We start from the raw sequence: 19,882 nt of genomic DNA on the forward strand, positions 1-19,882 counted from the left end.
GAAGTGTAACCCCTGACCACTGTGGGCTCGCACCTTCAGCGTCAAGGGTTTGAGTCCCACCTTCAGGTCTATGTGTGGAGTATTCATGTTCTATCCCTGTTTGTTGAATTTCATCCATTTACTCTGCTTCAGGTTTCCTCCAACAGTCCAAAGACATAAAGATTTGGCGTTCCCAAAATTGCCTGTAGTGTGTTGATGAATGTTTGTGTGTGTGTGTGCGTGGAACCCGCCTTGTGACTTAAGTCTCCTGGGATAGGCTCCAGTCCTCCTGTGACAGTGGATACAGGTAAAGTGCTATAATGAAAGAGTTAGAGTGAATAATAATTATTTAACATGGCAGCAGGATCAAAGATTAAAAAAAATGGGGTAAAAAAAACTTTAGCTTTGATCCTGCAGCCATGTTAATTAATGATAATTCACTCTAACTTTTTTCTCTCTCTCTCTCTCTCTCTCTCTCTCTCATATATATATATATATATCTATCTATAATCTATATAGGCCTATATATATTTAGGGAAAAAAGTTATGCACACTTCAGGAAAAGAAAACTAATTATGTTAAATAATATGATCCTTTTATTATTCATTATATATTAATTTAATATAAATTATATAATTTTTATTTTCCTGAAGTATCTATCTATCTATCTATCTATCTATCTATCTATCTATCTATGTGTATTATAATAATAATAATATATATTATTTTGGTGTATTATCCCTTTGATGTTTTCCTCAGTAGGCTGGTTTCAAAGAAAAAGAAAAAAAAAAAAACCCTAAGTGTTGAGCCTCCCTGGTATGTTTAATAGGATTGAACAGTAGGGATGCCCACCCAACTGCATTCTGGGAGTTGTAGTCTTTCGTTCTGAGAGTCGGCTTTAATAAGTTCCTCCACACACACACACCACTGCTTTAATATCTCTATTGCAATAAGCATGATGCTCGTTGTTCGATAAGTCGGTCTGAGATTTGTTCTTACAGACACCAAGAACGAGTCCGGGATGCGATCTAACCCTCTGGGGCGGCTCGTCTGGGCGGCACCGGTCGACTCCAATTCCCACAATCCTTTGCCTCTGGGCTCTGGTTCGGCGTCTCCCTGTCCTCCTCCTCCTCCGGCACAGGCAGAAAGAAGGAGGGAGGTTGAGTTTTGAGGGAAAAGTGTCGACGGTTCTGCGCGTCAATCACCGAGCGAAACTGGAGGGTAGGTCGAGTGAAACTGGGGCAGTTAAAAGGAAAAGCTCGCACCATGTGCGGGGAAAAGCCTGGGAGTTGAGTTTAGTATTAGTAATTAAAACATACCAGCGCGGTGTGTGTGTGTGTTTTTTTTTCTTTTTTGGGGAGCGAAGAACTTGGAGTGTGTCAAGCCTGGGACTGGGGAAGGCAGAGGACGTGTCTGAGGTGAAGAAGAAGGGGGAAAAAACAGGATTATTCCACCTTCACAAGTGTGTGAACTTGTAAAAAAAAAAAAAAAAAATGCCCCAGTAGACCCGGATTCTATCTGTTAGAGGTGTTTCTACGCGTCCTGGATGGTTTTTATTGAAGAAGAAGAAGAAGAAAAAAACATAAAGGGATTATTTAAAGCGAGCCTGAGTGCACGAGCCGAAGTGCACGAGCCGAGCCTGGATACACCGAGGCTGGTTTTTCGCGTGCGTTGCCTTTGATGTTTGTTACATTGTAACTCCGTGTTTCTCTCTCTCTCAGGCGCGCGCGCTCTCTCTCCGCGTGCAGTATTCTAACTCTCCTCACAACTTGTGTCTCTTTTTCGTGTGTGTTTTCACAGATCAAAGGAGTAACAAAGACCGCGGGAAGATGAGCGGGGGAGACGTGGTGTGCTCGGGCTGGCTGAGAAAGTCTCCACCGGAAAAAAAGTTGCGCCGTTATGTAAGTACAAGAGAGAGAGAGAGAGAGAGAGAGAGAATCTCAATTCTATTCAAATGACTTGCAAATGGCCGCTTTCTAATAAATAACAATGCAGTCTGGAGGATATGCTGGTGACATTCCTTCTCCCCGAACCTGCCCAGGGTGTGTGTGTGTGTGTGTTTACTTGTCAACACGGGTGCTATGCTATTCTGGGACAATGCTGTTTTTCATAAACACACCATTAGACTGACACTTTTGCATTCTTTCGTCTAAAAATAAAGCTGTATTTGAGCTCCTCGGTTCCTACACGGCATCATGTGGGATAGCAGAACGCCGGGCTGTTTGGTTTTCGAAGCTCTTTTCGGCTCCACACACATCTAAATCCCATAATGCTGGTGATACACAAACCTGATGAAGAACAAGCACGTTTTTCTTCTTCTTCTTCATCATCAAAACATCCTAAATGCTTAAAGCCAGGCTTTACGAATCAGCAGAAATGTATGTATTTTTGCACATGTTGCCATACACGCCCAAATTAATCCCAAAGTGCTTATGATACTGAAACATGATGAAGGGCGAGCACATTTTGTTTATCCTCTTCATCGTCAGAATCTTCTAAAATTCCAAGCCAAGGCTGTACGAATCAACAGAAATATCTGTATTTTTGCATATTTTCCTTTTAATGCTAATTCACCCAAGTAACTCAGATCTTAGATCTTAAAAAATGGTGATGACCCAGCAAATATTTTTTTCCTACTTTCTTAAAAAAAAAAAGTGCTGGTGATGCTCAAACCTGATTTTTCTTCTTTTTCTTTATTATTACTTCCACCAAAGTCTTCTAAATTCGAAGCCAAGGCTGAATCGGCAGAATCAGCAGAAATATCTGTATTTTTGCATATTGTCCTTTTAATGCTAATTCACCCCAAATATCTCAGATCTTCTTTCCTCGACCGCAACTAAGTGCACAAATTTGATTCCTTAATGCAACATAAGAATCAGCAGAAATGCGGAAAAATGATAAAGGCATAGTCAGCATTGTCTGTGTGTCACGAAACATCCTTTACAGTAAACCCTGCCTGAGATCGTTTAGATCATCAAGTTGGGGGGGAAAAAAATTAAGTTCAATGAGAGTAGTATTCTCCTCCACCCCCCTCACCCCCCACCCACCTCCATCTAATACATCTTCTTTAACCTGTAATGAAATCAACCCTCGCTCACTTTGCTGTTAAGCGATAACCAAATCCGCTGCTGATCGACAAGCTCGAGCTTTCTTACCGGATCTCATCTGTGTGTTAACTGCTCGACTCTCCTGGTCTGGTGTCTCTGCTTTTTAAATGGCACTGATTTCTGCAACAAAGTAGTGTTTTGTCTGGTCTTTGTCTGGTGTTTTTTTTCTCTTCCCGTTAGTCATCGGTTTGAAGGACAGGTTTAATAATACACAACTACAATAATAATAACTTTTAAATGAAAAGAAAAAGCTGTTAATTTCTGGGACCAAGAGTATCATGTTGGTTTTGGAAATATGACTATATAATGTTGAGACTGATGCATTATTAGGCAGATAGATAGATAGATGGATGGATGGATGAATAGATAGATAGGTGGATGGATGGATTAAAAAATGTGGAAGGATGGAGGAAAGTGTAAATGGGTATATAGGTGGATGGATAGATAGAAAGATACATGGATAAATAGATAAATTAATGGATAGATGGATGGACATGAGGAAAGGAGGTGAAGAGGAATGTGCAGGCAGGTTGGGACGAGTGGATAAAAGTCTCGTGTGTGTTGTGTGATAATGTCAGGTGTGTAGTGTCAGTGAGAATGCAAGGAAAGGAAAGGTGTACAAGACAGTAGTGAGACCAGCGATGCTCTACGGCTCAGAGACACTGAAGTGGCACTGAAGGAAAGACAGAGCTGAGAGGCAGAGCTGAAGATGTTGAGGTCCTCTTTGGAAGTGAAGGATGGACAGGATCAAGAACAAGTCCATCAGAGGGACAACCCATGTTAGATGTTTTGGAGATAAAGTCAGAGAGGCCAGATTGAGGTGGTTCAGAGGAGAGATTGTGTATGTATCTGTTAAAGGATGTTGAGGTTGGAACTGACAGGCAGGAGGTCTAGAGGAAGACCAAAGAGCAGAGTTATGGGTGCAGCGAGAGAGGACATGAAGTTGTGACGGATGACTCACTGTGGCGACCCCGGAAAGGGAACAGGCGAAAGAAAGAAGAAGAACATGATGGATATGTGGATGGATGGATAAAGATTGATGGATGGATGGATGGATGGATGATGGACAGACGGGTGGCTGGAGGTATCTTTTTAATTCTGTTTAAACAGCACCACAACATTTGCAGAGTAAACAATAAGAACAGTAATGAGATGAACGTGTTGATGAACATGAACACAGATGTGCTGAATATACGGGATTAGACAAATATCCAGAAACGAACCGGATCTAAATAATAGAAATAATTGTTCAGATCAAGTAAATTGTAATTACAAAATAACTAATCTATTACACATCACCACCATGTTGTAGGTATGACTTTCTATTTTTATTTCAAAAATAGACATTTCTTTAATATTTCTTTTCATCTATTTAAATATCACAGATTTTCTTTTCTTCTCCTGTTCAGTGTTAAACTGCTAATGTTGATCTTATCGCGTTGGGATTTTTCAGTTGCACTGTTCTGCATTACAAGCGCGTGTGTGTGTGTATTTGTGTGTGAAGCCTTCAGGGGTCGTGATGGATATATTTTTATCCACCCCGTGTATCAGGACACGTTTATAACTCTGAATCTGTTTGCTCCAGCGCTATCTAATACTCATCTTGCCTGCGTGAGTCCGAGCTCTTAATCAGACTTCAGATTTCAACCGGAGGTGCTGCGTGTTGTTTGTTGTTTATCTGGTTGAGTTTGCATGACCCGTGCGAGGAGGAGGTGGTGTGTGTTTGTGTGTGTGTGTGTGAAGTTTTTCCGTCAAACCAGTCCTTTATTCTGCTTCTAGGACTCGACAGAAATCCTCGGTGGCGTCCGTGATTGATCAGAAGGTGTCTGGAGTTTCTTTATCGACGGGTTATTATATATTATAAAATGATGGTCGCGCCGTTTGTTAGTGTTTCCGTAACATATTCATATATTCGTAAGGAGTCTCCAGTGTCAGTGCTTTGTTAGATTCGGTGATGTAAGTGTTAGGTTTTCACTTTACAGTAAACGATCACAGGAGCTGCCTTGTTCCCTGTTTATAAGTCAGAAGAGTAAAAGGTTTCAGAGCATGCTTTTATAGGAAATTAATCAGAAACTTTGCATCACACCGTCCCGTTGTTGATTATTAGTGCCGGATTCCTTCTAAAAGAGAAGAAGAAAGCTGTGGTTAAAAAAAGCATAATGTGCTTACCAAGGGTGAGGGTTTCATCTTGGTTATTTTTCTGAGAAAATGAAAAAAAAAAAAAAAAAGGAGACCTTGAAGCAGAGGTCGAAGGGCATTCTTCAGCAGCATTTTAAAGCACGCGGCTATACTTTATAAAGATTTAAAATGACAGCCATTAGGCTGGAACAGTAAAGGTCTTCCGATGAGTCAGAAATAGAAGTCAGTCTCACCAGAGCTTTTTATTTTTCTCTGGAGTTGGAGCAATCATGTTTAAAAAAAAAAAAAAATATATATATATATATATCCCAAAGGTTTTCTGCGGTTTCTGCATGAACATATCCGCACCTCTAGGAGAACATGTCCTATAAATGTGGAACCTGTTTTATGGAACTGTTTGTATTTCCAGTTCCTGAGCGTCTGAAATGGAAATAGAGGACGTGGAAATGGCAAATATCCTCCGTGCCAATTTCGCACATTGTACACACGATCAGGATAAAAAGCTCTGCAGTTTGTTTGTTTTTTTTCTTCTCTTTTTTAAAGGATGTGTGGTGCAGTATGAGCCTGGCACGACATTTTCATTTGCTCTGAATTTATTAAGCTTCAAACCACTTTTCTGAGAAATGAGGTGCGAGAGGACGCCCACGGATCCCCCAAACTTTATCAAACGGTTTGCGGTTTACGGTAATAAATTCTACCTGCCGCAACACACCAGCGAGCGCATGAACGTTCCGAAAACCAGACCGAGTCATTTTTCTTTCCTCCAAACCAACAACTTCCTCCTCTAGACAGAAATATAATCCGCAGGCCTGACATGAGAATGTTTCAGTGTGGGCACCGAGCCCAAATTCCCGGCCCTCCTGCTTCAAGCTGTGCAGAGCTTTGAGCAGAGCTTTGAGCAGAGCTTTGAGCAGAGAGGGTCAAAAGTCTGCCGTGTTCCCGGCTGTTTGGCGGCGAATCAAGAGCTCGGCTGTACAGCTGACTTTGTGTGTCGCGCTCGCTGAAAGTGCTCGGCGTTCGGCGCAGGGCTCAAAGTGCGCGCTTCGCCGCTTCCATATGAACTTATTTTTTTTTTCCTTTTTTCTCAAACACACACACCGTGCAGCCATGGCAACTCGTGCTGCTTTCTATCGGTGATATACGAGTGTCGAAGGCCGCTTACTTCACTCTACTTTTACAGCTTGTTGAAATGTGGAATATTCCAACACTCTCTTTCCAACTCGCTTAGATCCTGACTCTTCCGAATGTCGCTCTTCCAATCCAATTCAGTTTTTTTTTCCCCAGCAATCGTATTTGGGTTTTAAAACTTCCTCTTTTTCATACCTCCGTTCCCAAAGTGTGTGCAGCGTCTCTCTCTCTCTCTCTCTCTCTCTCTTTCTCTCGCTCTGCACACAGTGAAAGCTGACGTGCAGATTACTACAGTCTCGATTTCCACTTTTATTTCGTTTCGAGTCCGGTTATTAACCCTCGGTACCTGTGCATGCATGCAAAATGGATTCCCACGAGCACGCTCGGATGTGTTTCCCAAATACTCAGGAGCCAACGTTTTTTAAACGCTGCTCGTGCTGATATCTGGAAATAAACCTTTGCTGTCACATTCACCCCATTTCTTCATTATAAACGCTCGCTCTTGCCGTCCCGGAGACCGGATTGTTCTTGTGTTTACCGTTTATACTCAAAAAGGCAAGAACTGTTGCATCCAGACTATTAGTTTTCGTTCGCTGTCGCAGGACGCAGGAGGTTCGCAAATGATTTTGATTTTGTATGTGGCTCTGATTAAAAGTTCAAAGGATGTTTTGGCTCTTCCTAGTTGGAGGAAGCGTGTTAGAAGTTGGTACTGATTGTCTCTTCAAACAGACGGGGAGTCGAACCGGGACTTTTGATTGTACAGAATAACAGAACACAGTCCTGAGAGTAAAACCTCCCTTCATTTCTCTATATAATCCCCTGATACACTAACGCACTTATCCCAGTGTCTCACTGGTGCCTGGACACCTACAAGGTAGGAAGTTCTCTCATCGGACTGCCTGATTCATGTCTGAAACGCCGGCCTCCCAGGAACTCCTTAAATGCCCCAAAAATGTGGAAATGTCTTGGAAAAGTCTCATGGCTGTACACGCCAGCGTACGACTGAAACCCGAGCGTACGACCCTGACCCTCGTGTGAGGACCCTGATAAAGTGTGAGGGCTGAACCCACAGCTGGTCAGGTGATGGACACGGACTCGTGTGTTTCTCTGCAGTGATCTGGCGGAGCAGCTCGTCCTGCGTAGTTTGATTTGAAAATGATAATCAGAAATGAAGTCTTGTTGACATGATGGGAACTCTTTATACAGCTACACACACACACACACACACATGTATGTCATCAGTCCTGGTCCCAGTGGCTGCGTTAGCTTCACTCTCTTGGGCATCTTTGATGTATTTTAAAACTAAAAAAAAAAAAATAATAAATTATTAGGCTAAACTCATGTGCCGAGAGGGACCCTGACTTAAAGCTCTACTGTTCAACTTTCCCACGATGCACCAGGGAAAGAGGAGATGGCCGTGCTGAGAGACGGAAGGATGGTTTCTGTCTGTGTGTGTGTGTGTGTGTGTGTGTGTAAACCTACAACAGGCTGCAGCTGGAGCTGTCTTCATACGGAATTCTTTTTCCCCTTTAATGCTACCGGCCGCTCTTAACACACTCGCGTCCTCCACCGCTCACGCTGCCATTACTCACGGCAGCACACACACACACACACACACACACACACACACAGGGAACGACTTCCTCATTATAGTGTGTTTATTTACTCTTGTTGGATTTAATTAAATCTAACTCGGGTACGCTAACCTCGCGCTTAGGTCAGGCCAAACACACACACACACACACACACACACACACACCTGCACTCGCGCTTGTGTTCATCAGCTCACGACTGATCAGAAACGTCTAATTGTTAATTCTTTCTTTTACAGACGGCTTTCATTTCCTTTTTGTTCACATTACTGCTGCATTTCTCTAAACCGTTGTCTCTCTCTCTGTCTCTCCCTGTCTCTCTGTCTCTCTCTCCCTGTCTCTCTCTCTTTCTCTCTCTGTCTCTCTCTCTCTTCCTGTCTCTCTGTCTCTCTCTCTGTCTCTCTCTCTCTTTCTGTCTCTCTCGTTCTCTGTCTCTCCCTGTCTTTCTCTCCCTGTCTTTCTCTCTCTCTCTCTGTCTCTCCGTCTCTCTCTCCCTGTCTCTTTCTGTCTCTCTGTCTCTTTCTCTCTGTCTCTCTCTCTCCCTGTCTCTCTGTCTCTCTCGCTCTGTCTCTCTCTCTGTCTCTGTCTCTCTCTTTCTCTCCCTGTCTTTCTCTCCCTGTCTTTCTCTCTCTCTCTCTCTCTCTCTCTCTCTCTGTCTCTCTCTCCCTGTCTCTCTCTGTCTCTCCCTGTCTCTCTTTGTCTATCTCGCCCTGTCTCTCTCTCTCCCTGTCTCTTTCTCTCTTTCTCTCCCTGTTTCTCCCTGTCTTTTTCTCTCCCTGTCTCTCTTTCTCTTTCTCCCTCTCTCTCCCTCTCTCTCCCTGTCTCTCTCTGTCTCTCCCTGTCTCTCTCTCTCTGTCTCTCCCTGTCTTTCTCTCCCCCTGTTTCTCCCTGTCTCTCCCTCTCCCTGTCTCTCTCTCTCTGTCTCTCTGTCTCTCCCTGTCTTTCTGTCTCTCCCTGTCTCTCTGTCTCTCCCTGTCTCTCTCTTTCTCTGTCTCTCTCCCTCTCTCTCTCTCCTTGTCTTTCTCTCCCTGTCTTTCTCTCTCTCTCTCTCTCTCTCTCTCTCTGTCTCTGTCTCTCTCTCCCTGTCTCTCTCTGTCTCTCCCTGTCTCTCTTTGTCTATCTCTCCCTGTCTCTCTCTCTCTTTCTGTCTCTCTCTTTCTCTCCCTGTTTCTTCCTGTCTTTTTCTCTCCCTGTCTCTCTCTCTTTTTCTCTTTCTCCCTCTCTCTCTCTGTCTCTCCCTGTCTCTCTCTCTCTGTCTCTCCCTGTCTTTCTCTCCCCCTGTTTCTCCCTGTCTCTCTCTCTCTGTCTCTTTCTCCCTGTCTCTCCCTCTCCCTGTCTTTCTCTCCCCCTGTTTCTCCCTGTTTCTCTCTGTCTCTTTTTGTCTCTCTCTCCCTGTCTCTCCGCCCCGCTCCATTTCAGTAAGTTGTGTTGTGTCTGAAATGATGAGCAGAGCTCTTGAAATGGATTCTCCCCTTAATAAATTATTAACCGTCTCTTACAACTAAAGACACACGAGCGTCTCGCGTCCTCGCACTCGGCTTCCTGCGTTAGCTGCAGCGTCAAGACTTTTGCTGTCCGTCTTTCCTTCTCTATTTCGTTTCGCTCTTGCTTTCCTTCTGACTGTTGATTTCTTTTGTTCTTCACACTCGCCCTTTCTTACTTTTTCTTCTCATTTTTTTTCTTTTTTTTCAATGGTGAATTTCTTACCTTCTGTTTTGTTTCTTTTGACTTTTTCTCTTTTTTTTCTTTTTCTTGTGACCTTTTCTTTCTTTCTGTCAACAATGTCTTGCTTGCAGTCACCTGTTTTTTTGGCTCATTAGTCAAAGGAATTCACTAGGTATTTCGGCTTTTTTATCTTTGACTCTTCTTTTTACTCTTCTTTTTTCGAAATTTTCTTTAAATTATTTATTTGTTTTGTTTTTTCTTTATTAATTTTGGACTGTTTTTATTTCTTATAATTTCTTCCTTGCTTTCCATTTTTTCTTGTTTCTTTCTTCATTTCTTATTTAATTTATTTTTTCCTTTTATCATTTCTTTTTCTTTCTTTAGATCATTGCTTGCTTGCTTTAACCTTTTCTTTCTTTCTTTCTTTCTTTCTTTCTTTCTTTCTTTCTTCATTTTTAAAAAAATTTATCTGCATTTCTTTTCTTCAAGTTTTTTTTTTAAGACAGACACCAAGATATAGCCTCTGATGGCCTCCTCAACACGGCGCTCTCTAGTCTTTGTTTTGGTTTATTGTCTGTGTGTTTGAACCCGAACCCACCTACACACACTAAAGAAGAGCCGCTTCACATTAGGCAGTTCACTACACTGGGTACGCTTGGCGAATAGAACTGATTCTTATTCTCTGATTCTGATACATTTCTGTGTGTGTGTGTCTCAGCTTCTGTCCCACACACACACGCACACACTGGGTTTTCCACATGTGTTTTCACTTCCTTCTAACACGATTGTCCTTAGCACTCGTGATGAGTTTAGACTTTTTTTTGTTTTTCTTTTCTTTTTTTTCTCCTCTTTTTTTCCTTAACGCTGACATAAAGCTGACATGCTGAGGTCGGGACGAATGCAACCGGTGTGTGGATGAACTGATGAGCGCTTTGTGTTCTCTCTTCCTGTCTTCTGTACAGGTCCTGGAGAGTTTCGTTAGGTTATTGTGTTAATGTGTTGTCTAGCAGTCAGGTATTCAGTCCTAGTTTGCTCGTTAATTGTTGCGTGGCAGCACCTCAGGCCTGTGTACTGAAGTGTGTACGGTCGAAATGAACGATACGACCAAATAAAAACATACAAACTTTTAAAATAACAATACAACAGCACTACCGTCCCGGAGGCGAGTTCTTAAGGTCGGAATGTCGTATTGTGAAGCGCACTGTCCCATAGGAAATAATGTAACTGCAGATAATCCGTTCCAGCCGCGAAAAAATATTACCAATGGTACCAATTTCCAGCATTGTAATCATATTTTTGCATATAAAAACAATAAAAAAGTTTAGAAAATACATGTAAATGAAGTAAAATTAAAATAAATAAACATTAAACTTCACTTAACCATAATTTATGATTAAATTTTTTAAAAACCAAACTGAAAGCCGCTCTCTTTTTTTCTTGCTAACACTTTTGGGACGCCGTGTCTTCACTAAATCTTGCACAAAATGTGACCAAAAAAAAAAAAAAGTAAACTTTCCTCCCTTGGCTTTTCAAAAAACAAGTTTTGAGCGTCTCTGCGTCTCCCTCTCGCTTGGCTTATGCCGGAAATGCTTTGTATGCTGGGGCAAATTAATTGCAGAATTTCAGTTCTTACGGCGAAAATCTGTGAGGCGTCATGTCCGTATGCTGGGGTACCGCTGTACCGTACCTTACACCACTGGGGAGTGTGTTGTATAAAGATGTGCATGCCACAGGATGTGAGACCCCCGTGTGACCCCCGTGAGACCAGGATACTGGTTTAAAGTTAATAAGTTTCTCGACTCCGTCATTAGAAGTGTGTTTCTGGTTACTTGAGCCTGAGCTCCCGTTCTTGGTTTCCACCTGCCCGACCATCCGCCCGCCCGCCCGGGCCACTTTTACTGAGCGTCTGCAGATTTCTCGCCCTCTATGTTGTTTACATAAAGCAGGAACGTGATCTCGCTCCAGATAAACACCAGCGTGACCTCAGTCACACCCGGCCGGGCCCGCGGTTACAGCGGACACAACGCTACCGCCGGCATTCAACTGGAGGCGTCGTGTAAATACCTTAGCCTCTGTGGGAAACTGTGTGTGTGTGTGTGTGTGTGTGTGTGTGTGTGTGTGGAGATCTTGCTCAGCTTTCTGTCAGGTTGCTGTTGGATAGGTGTGTGCTTCTGCGGTTGATTTGGTTTTATTGGTGCGTTTGGATTGAGTTTGTGAGGAACTGGGCTCAGAGGCCATAACTCTTATATATACACACACACACACACACACACACACACACACACACACACAGTGCTCTCCAGAGGGCCTCCAAATGCAGCGTCTGCTCTCTTCCTGTTTCTCTCTCTCTCTCTCTCTCACACACACACACACACTCACACACACACACACACACACACACACACACACACACACACACACACACACTCTAGTTACTGATCTGCCCTCTGTGTTTATTTGCTGTAAAGTTCCAGAGCAGTCAGTTAGTTTCTCAGGTGCACACGCGCGCGCGCGCACACACACACACACACACACACACACACACACACACATGTGCACCGTTCGATATCTTGGATGTGTTTTGTTTATAGTTTTATTTTTAATACTCACACATTCTGCTCTTTATTTTTCTGTCGCATGTGAAGGAATTTTTACTTTTATTTTTAATAGTTTTTTTGTTATTCTTTCTTTTTTCTTTTGTTTCATTCTTTTGTTTATTCTTCACTCTTTTTTTCATCCACTCTCACTTTTTCTTTTTTCTCCACTTTGATTTTGTTTTCCTTTTCTATTTTTTCCTTTCTTTCTTTAGTTTTTTTTATTTTACTTTACTTGTTCTTTTTCTTCTTGCTCTTTTGTTCTTTGTTTTCTCAGTTTCTTTCCTGATCCTTTTTTTGTTTTGTTTTTTACAAAAAGTGCTTCCTTTCTTTTTTTTTTTTCCTTTTGTCATTCCTTTTATCTTTTTGCTCTTTCTTCTCACTTTTTCTTCCTTTTTTTTCTTTCTTTTTTATTCTCAATCTTTTTTCCCTTTTTTCTTCTCACTTGTGCATTTGTTCTTGCTCTCTTTTTTTGCTCTCACGGTTTCTTTGTTTTTATCATTTTTACCTTTTTATCCATTTAGTTTTTTCCTTTCTTTTCGCTCTCTTTTTTTATGGTTTCTTTTCTTTTATAATTTATTTCTTTTTTATCTTTCTTGGTGTTTATTTCAGGTCTGCGTGTCTCGAGCGTCGTGTCTTTGCCTGAGCAGTAGTGATGTGTGTGTGTGTGTGTGTGTGTGTGTGTGTGTGTGTTACTTCCTTCAGTTTAACCTGAGTACTGGGATGTCGTTACGCGTTGACGTCCTGTGAGAAACGCAGTCGTTACAGAGCCATCAGGTGCATCATAGAACGTTTATTCAGTGCTGCTTCTCGCAGATGAGACGGTGAGACGGTGTCTGACTCTGTCCTGTCTCGTACCGTACATCTCTAGTGTATGTTGATCAGCTTACAGAATATGTCTTTAGACTGTAGGATTAACCCAAAGCCCCTGGAGGAAATCTGGTGTTTTTTTTTTTTTTCCTTTCCTTTGTAATGATGCAATGCTTTATGTAAGTCTTGGTTTTAGTGATCCTGCTATCTACGTTCTGCTTATTCTATAAAGGTGGACTGTATTCTTTTCATTTCAAGACGTGAGCATGTCCCAGGTTTCCCAAGCATCTCAGAATTACTCCTAGGAATTCCGCTCAAAGTTAATTTAGGAGTGAGAATTTTCCTAGCTCAGAGTAGGATATAAACGTTGTTTTCAACGAGGAGTAGGACTTCCCTAGGAACGTCTGATCACAACTGTTTAAAGCCCCTATAATAGAGCCGTGTAGGACTGACATAATCCGATCAAAATGATTTCGGACAGAAAGCGAAACTGGAGAGAGGATGAGAGAGTTTTGCCTGTGGAGGAGGGAGTAAAATGTAATGAAATAATTAAAGGAAAGTTCTGCCCTTCTCTCACCTTTAAAGATAAACAGACAGTGGACGACGATGTGTGAAGGCATCAGTGCCACCCGTCAGACTGCTGTGATGAAGTGCTGCTCTGAACAAGACAGTTGTTAACAATATGTTAAGTCAGTGATGATGTTTGATCATGTTTTTGGTTCATATAAACCTCCTGTCGCTGCTCAGGACCATTATTTTAATGTGTGTTTCTATAGAAACAAGTGATGCACGTGAATGCAGCTTGTTATTTTTTTTTGTTATTGTTGTTGTTTGATTCCGTGTGCATGATGGAAAATGCATGAATCTGCGCATAATCTGTGATGCTGTGAAAGTAAAGTTTGATTTATTATTTCCGACATTGTTGGCTGTGACAAACCCAAATCATTACTGTTTTAAAATCTGCATCAAAAAGAAAAAACAAGGTTTTGCGTCTCTTCTCCGTGCATGTCTCTGCCTAAATACTATTTCCTCGCTACTCCTGACTAGTTTTGGAAAAAAAAAAGTTTTGGAGTGATTTTCCTATTATAAGAATGTCGAATCATTGCTCTTACTCCTACTCCTAAAAGTAGGACCAAAATTGCATCACTCTGAGACTTTTTGGCCACTTAGGATCGATTTCCTACTTTGAGACGTTTAGTAAATACAGCCTGTGAACCTTTTTCTCAGTTAACGTGCCAATAGGCAGCAGGCTGACGTCACATAGTGCTTGTTAGCAAATACGAGTAGCATAACGTTATTGGATCCGCATCGGAGAGCCGATCTCATCCACTTTGTTATAAAGCACATCCACAGTACCCTACAGGAAGAGCGAGTTCCTCATTGAACACACAGCGTCTGTTTGCGTAGCGTCATCTGGTTAAAAGGTCTACCTGCTGCAGTTTGTAAACACACATGTTCTTTTATGTGCTGGGAAATTTGCTCAGCCGTGCTCGTTCCCAAAGCCTGATAAGATAAGGTCAAAGAGAGAGCTATGAACTTGAACAGCAGGGGGATCTCTCTTCTTCTTCTTCTTTTTCTTCTTTTTTTTTCTTAACTTTTATTAGACATGTGATTCGCATATGACTTTTCACAGATTTTTTTTGTGTGTCTCGCTCGTGATTACACGTGCATGTTGGTGTTGCTTCATTTTTTTTGGCACTCTTCCCTAGATTAGCTTTTTTTTTTTTTAGAAACTCCATTATATATAACCAGTAATAATAACCTGAACAGCGATTCATTTCTTTCTGCCTTGGTGGTTCTGTACAATGCTGGCCAAAAGTATTAGGACAACATGTGTCTCGCTGTGCACAAAACAGATGCCACTAATTAGTTCTCACCCGTCAGTGCTAATTAGGATCAGCTGGTTAATTAATGGATGGAAGACGTATACGTGGCCGGGAATTTCTGTACATGATCTTCAGGAAGCAGGTGGCACGGAGGCGTAATGGATAGCACGGACTCTTTGCATCTACAGGGTCCAGGTTCGATTCTCGCTTCGGGGTCTGTGTGCGTGGAGTTTGGAATAATAAAAATAAACAAGTTATTCTTAAAAAATAAATCGAGTGTTATTAAAACAATTAGTTTTTCTTTTATCTGAATGTAACGGTATATACTGTGTATAAACATGTATAACAGCATGCTGGAGTGGAGCGGAATTTGAACCTACAAGGGTGCATTTTCTCCTCCTGTCTCTGTCTCACACACACACACACACACACACACTCTCCTTACGCTCCCGTTCCATCTCTCAGCCCTTTTGTGTCTCTCGCATAACCGTGCAGCAGAAAGCTCTCTCCAATGCTCCGGTGTCCAAGAGCGGCACGGAGATCACTTCCTCTGCTTTTACTGATGGCTACCAGATGGCTAGACAGTGCACCCACACTTACACACACACACACACACTCACCACGCTTCACTCGCTTCCTTTCTTTTGTTTGGAATGAGGACTGTTTCAGACGCAGGGTTTGCCTTTACCTTAGGGTTCGAGCCTGCTGTGAAAATATGAGCCAGATGTGCATTAAAGCAGGTTTAGGGCCAGTTTATTTTTAAGTGTTCTGTCTCAAGCAGGTACTGTACTCAGACCGCAAATCTTATTCCACGATGGTGCTTTGATGTGTTGCATTGCTGCATCATCACTGGGACACTAAATAAACTCTTATCTTATTTATTTATTTATTTGAAAACCTTTCAGGTTGCTTAGTAGAGCTACTGATAAACAGGAGTATATGGGAAGGCTACAGCTTTATATTTATATATATACACTACCATTCAAAAGTTTTAGAACACTTTCTAACTCCATGATGGTTTCTGCTTGATGGATTTTGCAAATGCACTTGACAATACTGTTGTTGCAAGAACTATTACAGAAAGGTTGACCTCTGTGTCCTAAAATAACTACTAACTTCTGTTTTTCTTATTACGTAATTACCGAATTTTCTATTTCCATTGAAATCCCCAGTATTGTTGTAGAATGTAGAAAATAAATCACTAAACGAAAAAAAAAAAAGAAATTTGCAAGTGACCCCAAACTTTTGAACGGTAGTGTGTGTGTGTGTGTGTATGTGTATATATGTATATATACACATAACTGTTCATAACATCACTTTTACTCAACATTGTGATTTCACTTATGGTGCATATTAAACTTCTCGCAGGATCTGAGGACTGCAGGAGATTCAGTAAAGTCTGTCCAGACAAATTACGTCACAGCATCACACAAAACAGTGTGTCAGACAGAAATGAATTTTTCTGAGACTGGTTTCCGTTGCTCTATTGTATGAAATGTAAAGATATCTTTGTAACAGTGAGTTCTAACCAACGTACAGACAAAACCTTTCTTTTATTTATGTCTATAAAATATGGATTTATGGGACTGCAGCTTTGATCCTTTGATTTGAACAACGAACGTTGCAATTCTATTGTGTTGCTTGTGATGTTCAGTAATAATGATGATGTAACAATGCGTCAATAGTTTGTTGGACGAAGTTAATATAATCCACATAATCTCAATTAGTCCATTTATCCCTGTTATATTTCATAGACAGGACGGACGCAATTGATTTCCGTCTGTGTGCAGTCATGGAGTAAGGTGGAGGGAAAACAAACACTTTCAAAAGCATTTTCAAACGTAGCATAAGTGGACATGGACTCTTTTTCCAGCAGTTTCTAAGTGTGTAGGAGGAGACAGACTAGGGGCAAGTTGTGAAATGCTGCTGCTGCCCCGTGTAATTCCTCAGGTTAACGTGAGGTTGTTTAGGTCGGGTCGTTCCTACTCCCCCTAGCCTGAGTGAAGACACAGAGACAAAGAGAGACAGAGACGCAGAGAGAGAGAGACAGCGACGCAGAGAGAGAGAGTGAATGCTCTTAGCAGTTGTCCCGTGTGACAGTCTTGATTGGATTCCAGGGCTTTTGCACAGCATGACTCGATAGCCACAGCCTGGCACCGTTCCAACACAGATACCACGCCAACACCGATACCGTCTGCATGTGTGCGATTGCATAGAAATAGAAAGAGAAACACACTTCCAAGGAAGACTTGCCCCTGTCTGCTGCTGCAACTTTGCGAGTTCTTCTGACCGCCCTTTTCTTTCTGTTCTGGATTCTTCCTGGATATCGGTCCGCTCTCAAGATCCGCTCCGAAAACAACCACTCAACATCCAGGCAAGACTCAAGGTCAGTGTGCATCCCTGAGTTTACTTTACTTTATACCCGAACCAGACCAACTTCTGTTTGTCCCCATGACTGCGTTTTGTCAGGGAGTGCCAACTGAAGGTGTTGAGTCTGGAAGGAAGGAAGGACATCAACAGATCGATAAGAGTTTCACTCCCGACATTTTATAATTCTAAGCGGTTTTGCTAAGGGTTTCTCTGCGTCATATGGTAAAGACTTTGCCGAGAATGAATGGTATATTTTGGTGTATTGTGGTAAGTCATATTGCTCCACATGACAGGGAAGCCTGGTGCCGTTCGGTCCGTGCCCCTTGGTTTCCGGACTGGCCCTCGCGGTAACCTACGGCACCCCGAGCGCTGTAAACAAAGTCGGACTGTTTGCATTTTCAGCAAGGCAGAGCTTCACTCATGCAGACAGAAACAAGTCAGGCCGGAGGAATGTGTTGGATGCGAATGCCATAGCTTTGACGAAGGCATGTGACTTGTTGAGCAAAAGAAAAAAATGGGAGGAGTGAAGAATCTCATACGGAACGGAGTGCAACACTGCTGACCTTTTTCTAAATAGAAAGAAAGTAGAGGAGGCACACGTAAAAGATGACGGCAGTGTGACAGAGTTGTGTGTGAGTGATTTCACACCCGTCTTCAAATGGCATTATTCTATCCTGGTCAGATGACTCGATCCGTCCCGGCTCTTGGACGTAATTCTTGACCTTTGGACGGCCTTTGTAACGAACCCGCGGCTCTGAAATCTGCGACACGCAGTGGTTATTTTGAGAAGTTGTTTCTACGTAAGCGCTGCAGACTGTAAACACTGGAGAGCCGAGGGCCCGAGCGAAACCCGGACACACTCCTGGTTAAGAGCTATCGATCGGTGACCTTGTTTCTACCGCAGCACAACAAGGGAAAACCCTAACAGCTGATTTATGCTCTGTCGCTTTGACTCTGCGGCAGGAACATTACTCCGGGGTGTGTATGGCTGCTTGCGATTGTGTGTGTGTTTGAGAGAGAGATGTCTTTGTAAGTAACGATTAAGACTAGATAAACACAAACATACTGTATATCCTGAAGTAAATAAAGTTTGTAAAGTTTTGACGCTGTGCTCTGGAAGAAGGTTCGAGTGTCTCATGGCCGGAGGAATCCGTGGATGAGGTGGACACGCATTCCATCGGTGTATGGAAAGAGCAGCTGGGACACACCAGGCAGGGGTATAACGGTCTGTCTCTAGGAAAGGCTGAGCAGAAGAGGAATGCCAAAACAAAGCTGCGTATAACGCGAGCGAATAAGTGGTTAGCATGGGTTAAGTATGGAAAAATAGTTTAAAGGGGGGAAAAAAATGTAAGGGGTCCAGGAGTTGAGCAGAAGGAACGAGGGCTAGGCTGCTGCCACCTGTATAAACAAGTAAGGTTTTAGGCAACATGGAGCTTGCTCAGGTTAAAAAGTTCAATAGTCGAGAAATAAACTCGGCATTATTGGTTTGGATATGCCAGCTCTCAGATCACTCGCGCAATCCAAACAAACTCTCCTCTCCTCTCCTCTACACTGCTGAGCCGCGTCTCCTCAAGGTCAAGTCACTCTCTTTTCTCTTTTTCCTCCCGCACCTCTCCCACCCCCAAACGACAAAGACGTCAGCAGCTTCAAAAGGTTCCCCTCAGCCGCCGCGTCGTAAACCCTGCCGTATCGCTCTGCGCTTATCTAATCGCGGCAGGAGAAGTGTGTCAAGGATGCTACATGATGTGCGCTTGCTTATCTCTCCTTAGCACCGAGCTCCATTTCCTGCACGGACATGTCTCTTCCTTAGTCATAGAGGCATAATTAGATTTGTCCCACTTCAGTCCTGGGTTGTGCAGCGAATGTGATTTAGTGTGATTAGCACGGGGCTGAGATTGGATTACGCTCCTTTTGCACTGCGCATCCTCACCAACGGAGTTCTTGCGTCCTTTCCACCCGGTTTCTATTCTCCTCTAGCTTAATGTGTTCATTCTGGCGGAGTGTGTCCATTTTCTTGTTCGTAAACCGGTTTAAAACTTAGTTATTTTTAAAGTTAATAAATAAATTTTAGCTGGTACATGTAAGATTCTGGAAAAGTGCCATTGCAAGCTAAGCAGTGGATCCTTTGACGTTATCTTAGAACGCTTGTAGAATCAGCATCAACGTGCAGGATCTCAGACGACGCAATGCTAATGTGATTGTCTAGTGCAGGGTGTAAACTTCTCTCCTGTTGTGCGCTGATTAAGGGTGTTTTTTACACAAGCCTCGATTGATTTGTGCCGTGCCCAGGACTGTTCGCTTCCTCCCCTTCTCACTCCCACGCTGGCCATCGTTCGCATTGTTTGTTTTTGCTCTCCATTCTCGGGTGCGGTTGCGTATTAACACTCTCCGATACAGCAGGTGGCAGTATGCACCTACTCGGTTTGTGAGCCAGCATTTAACGCAAGTGAAGAGGAAAGGAAAGAAATCTCATCTTTCGGATGAGTCCGACGGCGCTGATGACGTCATGTCTACTTCCGTGTTCGGATACGGATGACCCCTGTATCCGATTCGATCCGTGCCCAAGTTCGATGCAGCATTCTCGAGACCACCTCTTCAAGCAGACTCGGGTACGGTTCCCAAGCACGGAACGTTTGTGTTCTCACTGTTTAAAGTAAACCAGACTTTGGGGT

The 19,882-nt window shown here is 42.7% G+C and overlaps 1 protein-coding gene across 3 annotated transcripts in view; it reads left to right on the forward strand.

Moving 5' to 3' along the window:
• The first annotated feature begins 1,120 nt into the window (after positions 1-1,120).
• The window catches only part of gab1 (GRB2-associated binding protein 1), a 66,010-nt gene continuing 47,248 nt past the window's right edge, over positions 1,121-19,882 (forward strand). For 2 of the 3 annotated variants that reach the window (XM_053501532.1, XM_053501533.1), the window contains exons 1-2: positions 1,121-1,645; positions 1,780-1,880. In XM_053501532.1, coding sequence (XP_053357507.1) covers positions 1,809-1,880 — 72 coding nt within the window. In that variant the 5' untranslated portion in view covers positions 1,121-1,645; positions 1,780-1,808. Of the gene's footprint in view, positions 1,646-1,779; positions 1,881-17,094; positions 17,227-19,882 lie in introns of those variants that run through there. The other variant, XM_053501536.1, reaches the window with a different exon arrangement.

The sequence above is a fragment of the Clarias gariepinus genome, chromosome 8 (genome assembly GCF_024256425.1).
Source record: "Clarias gariepinus isolate MV-2021 ecotype Netherlands chromosome 8, CGAR_prim_01v2, whole genome shotgun sequence".
In the NCBI taxonomy this organism is placed as follows: Eukaryota; Metazoa; Chordata; class Actinopteri; order Siluriformes; family Clariidae; genus Clarias; species Clarias gariepinus.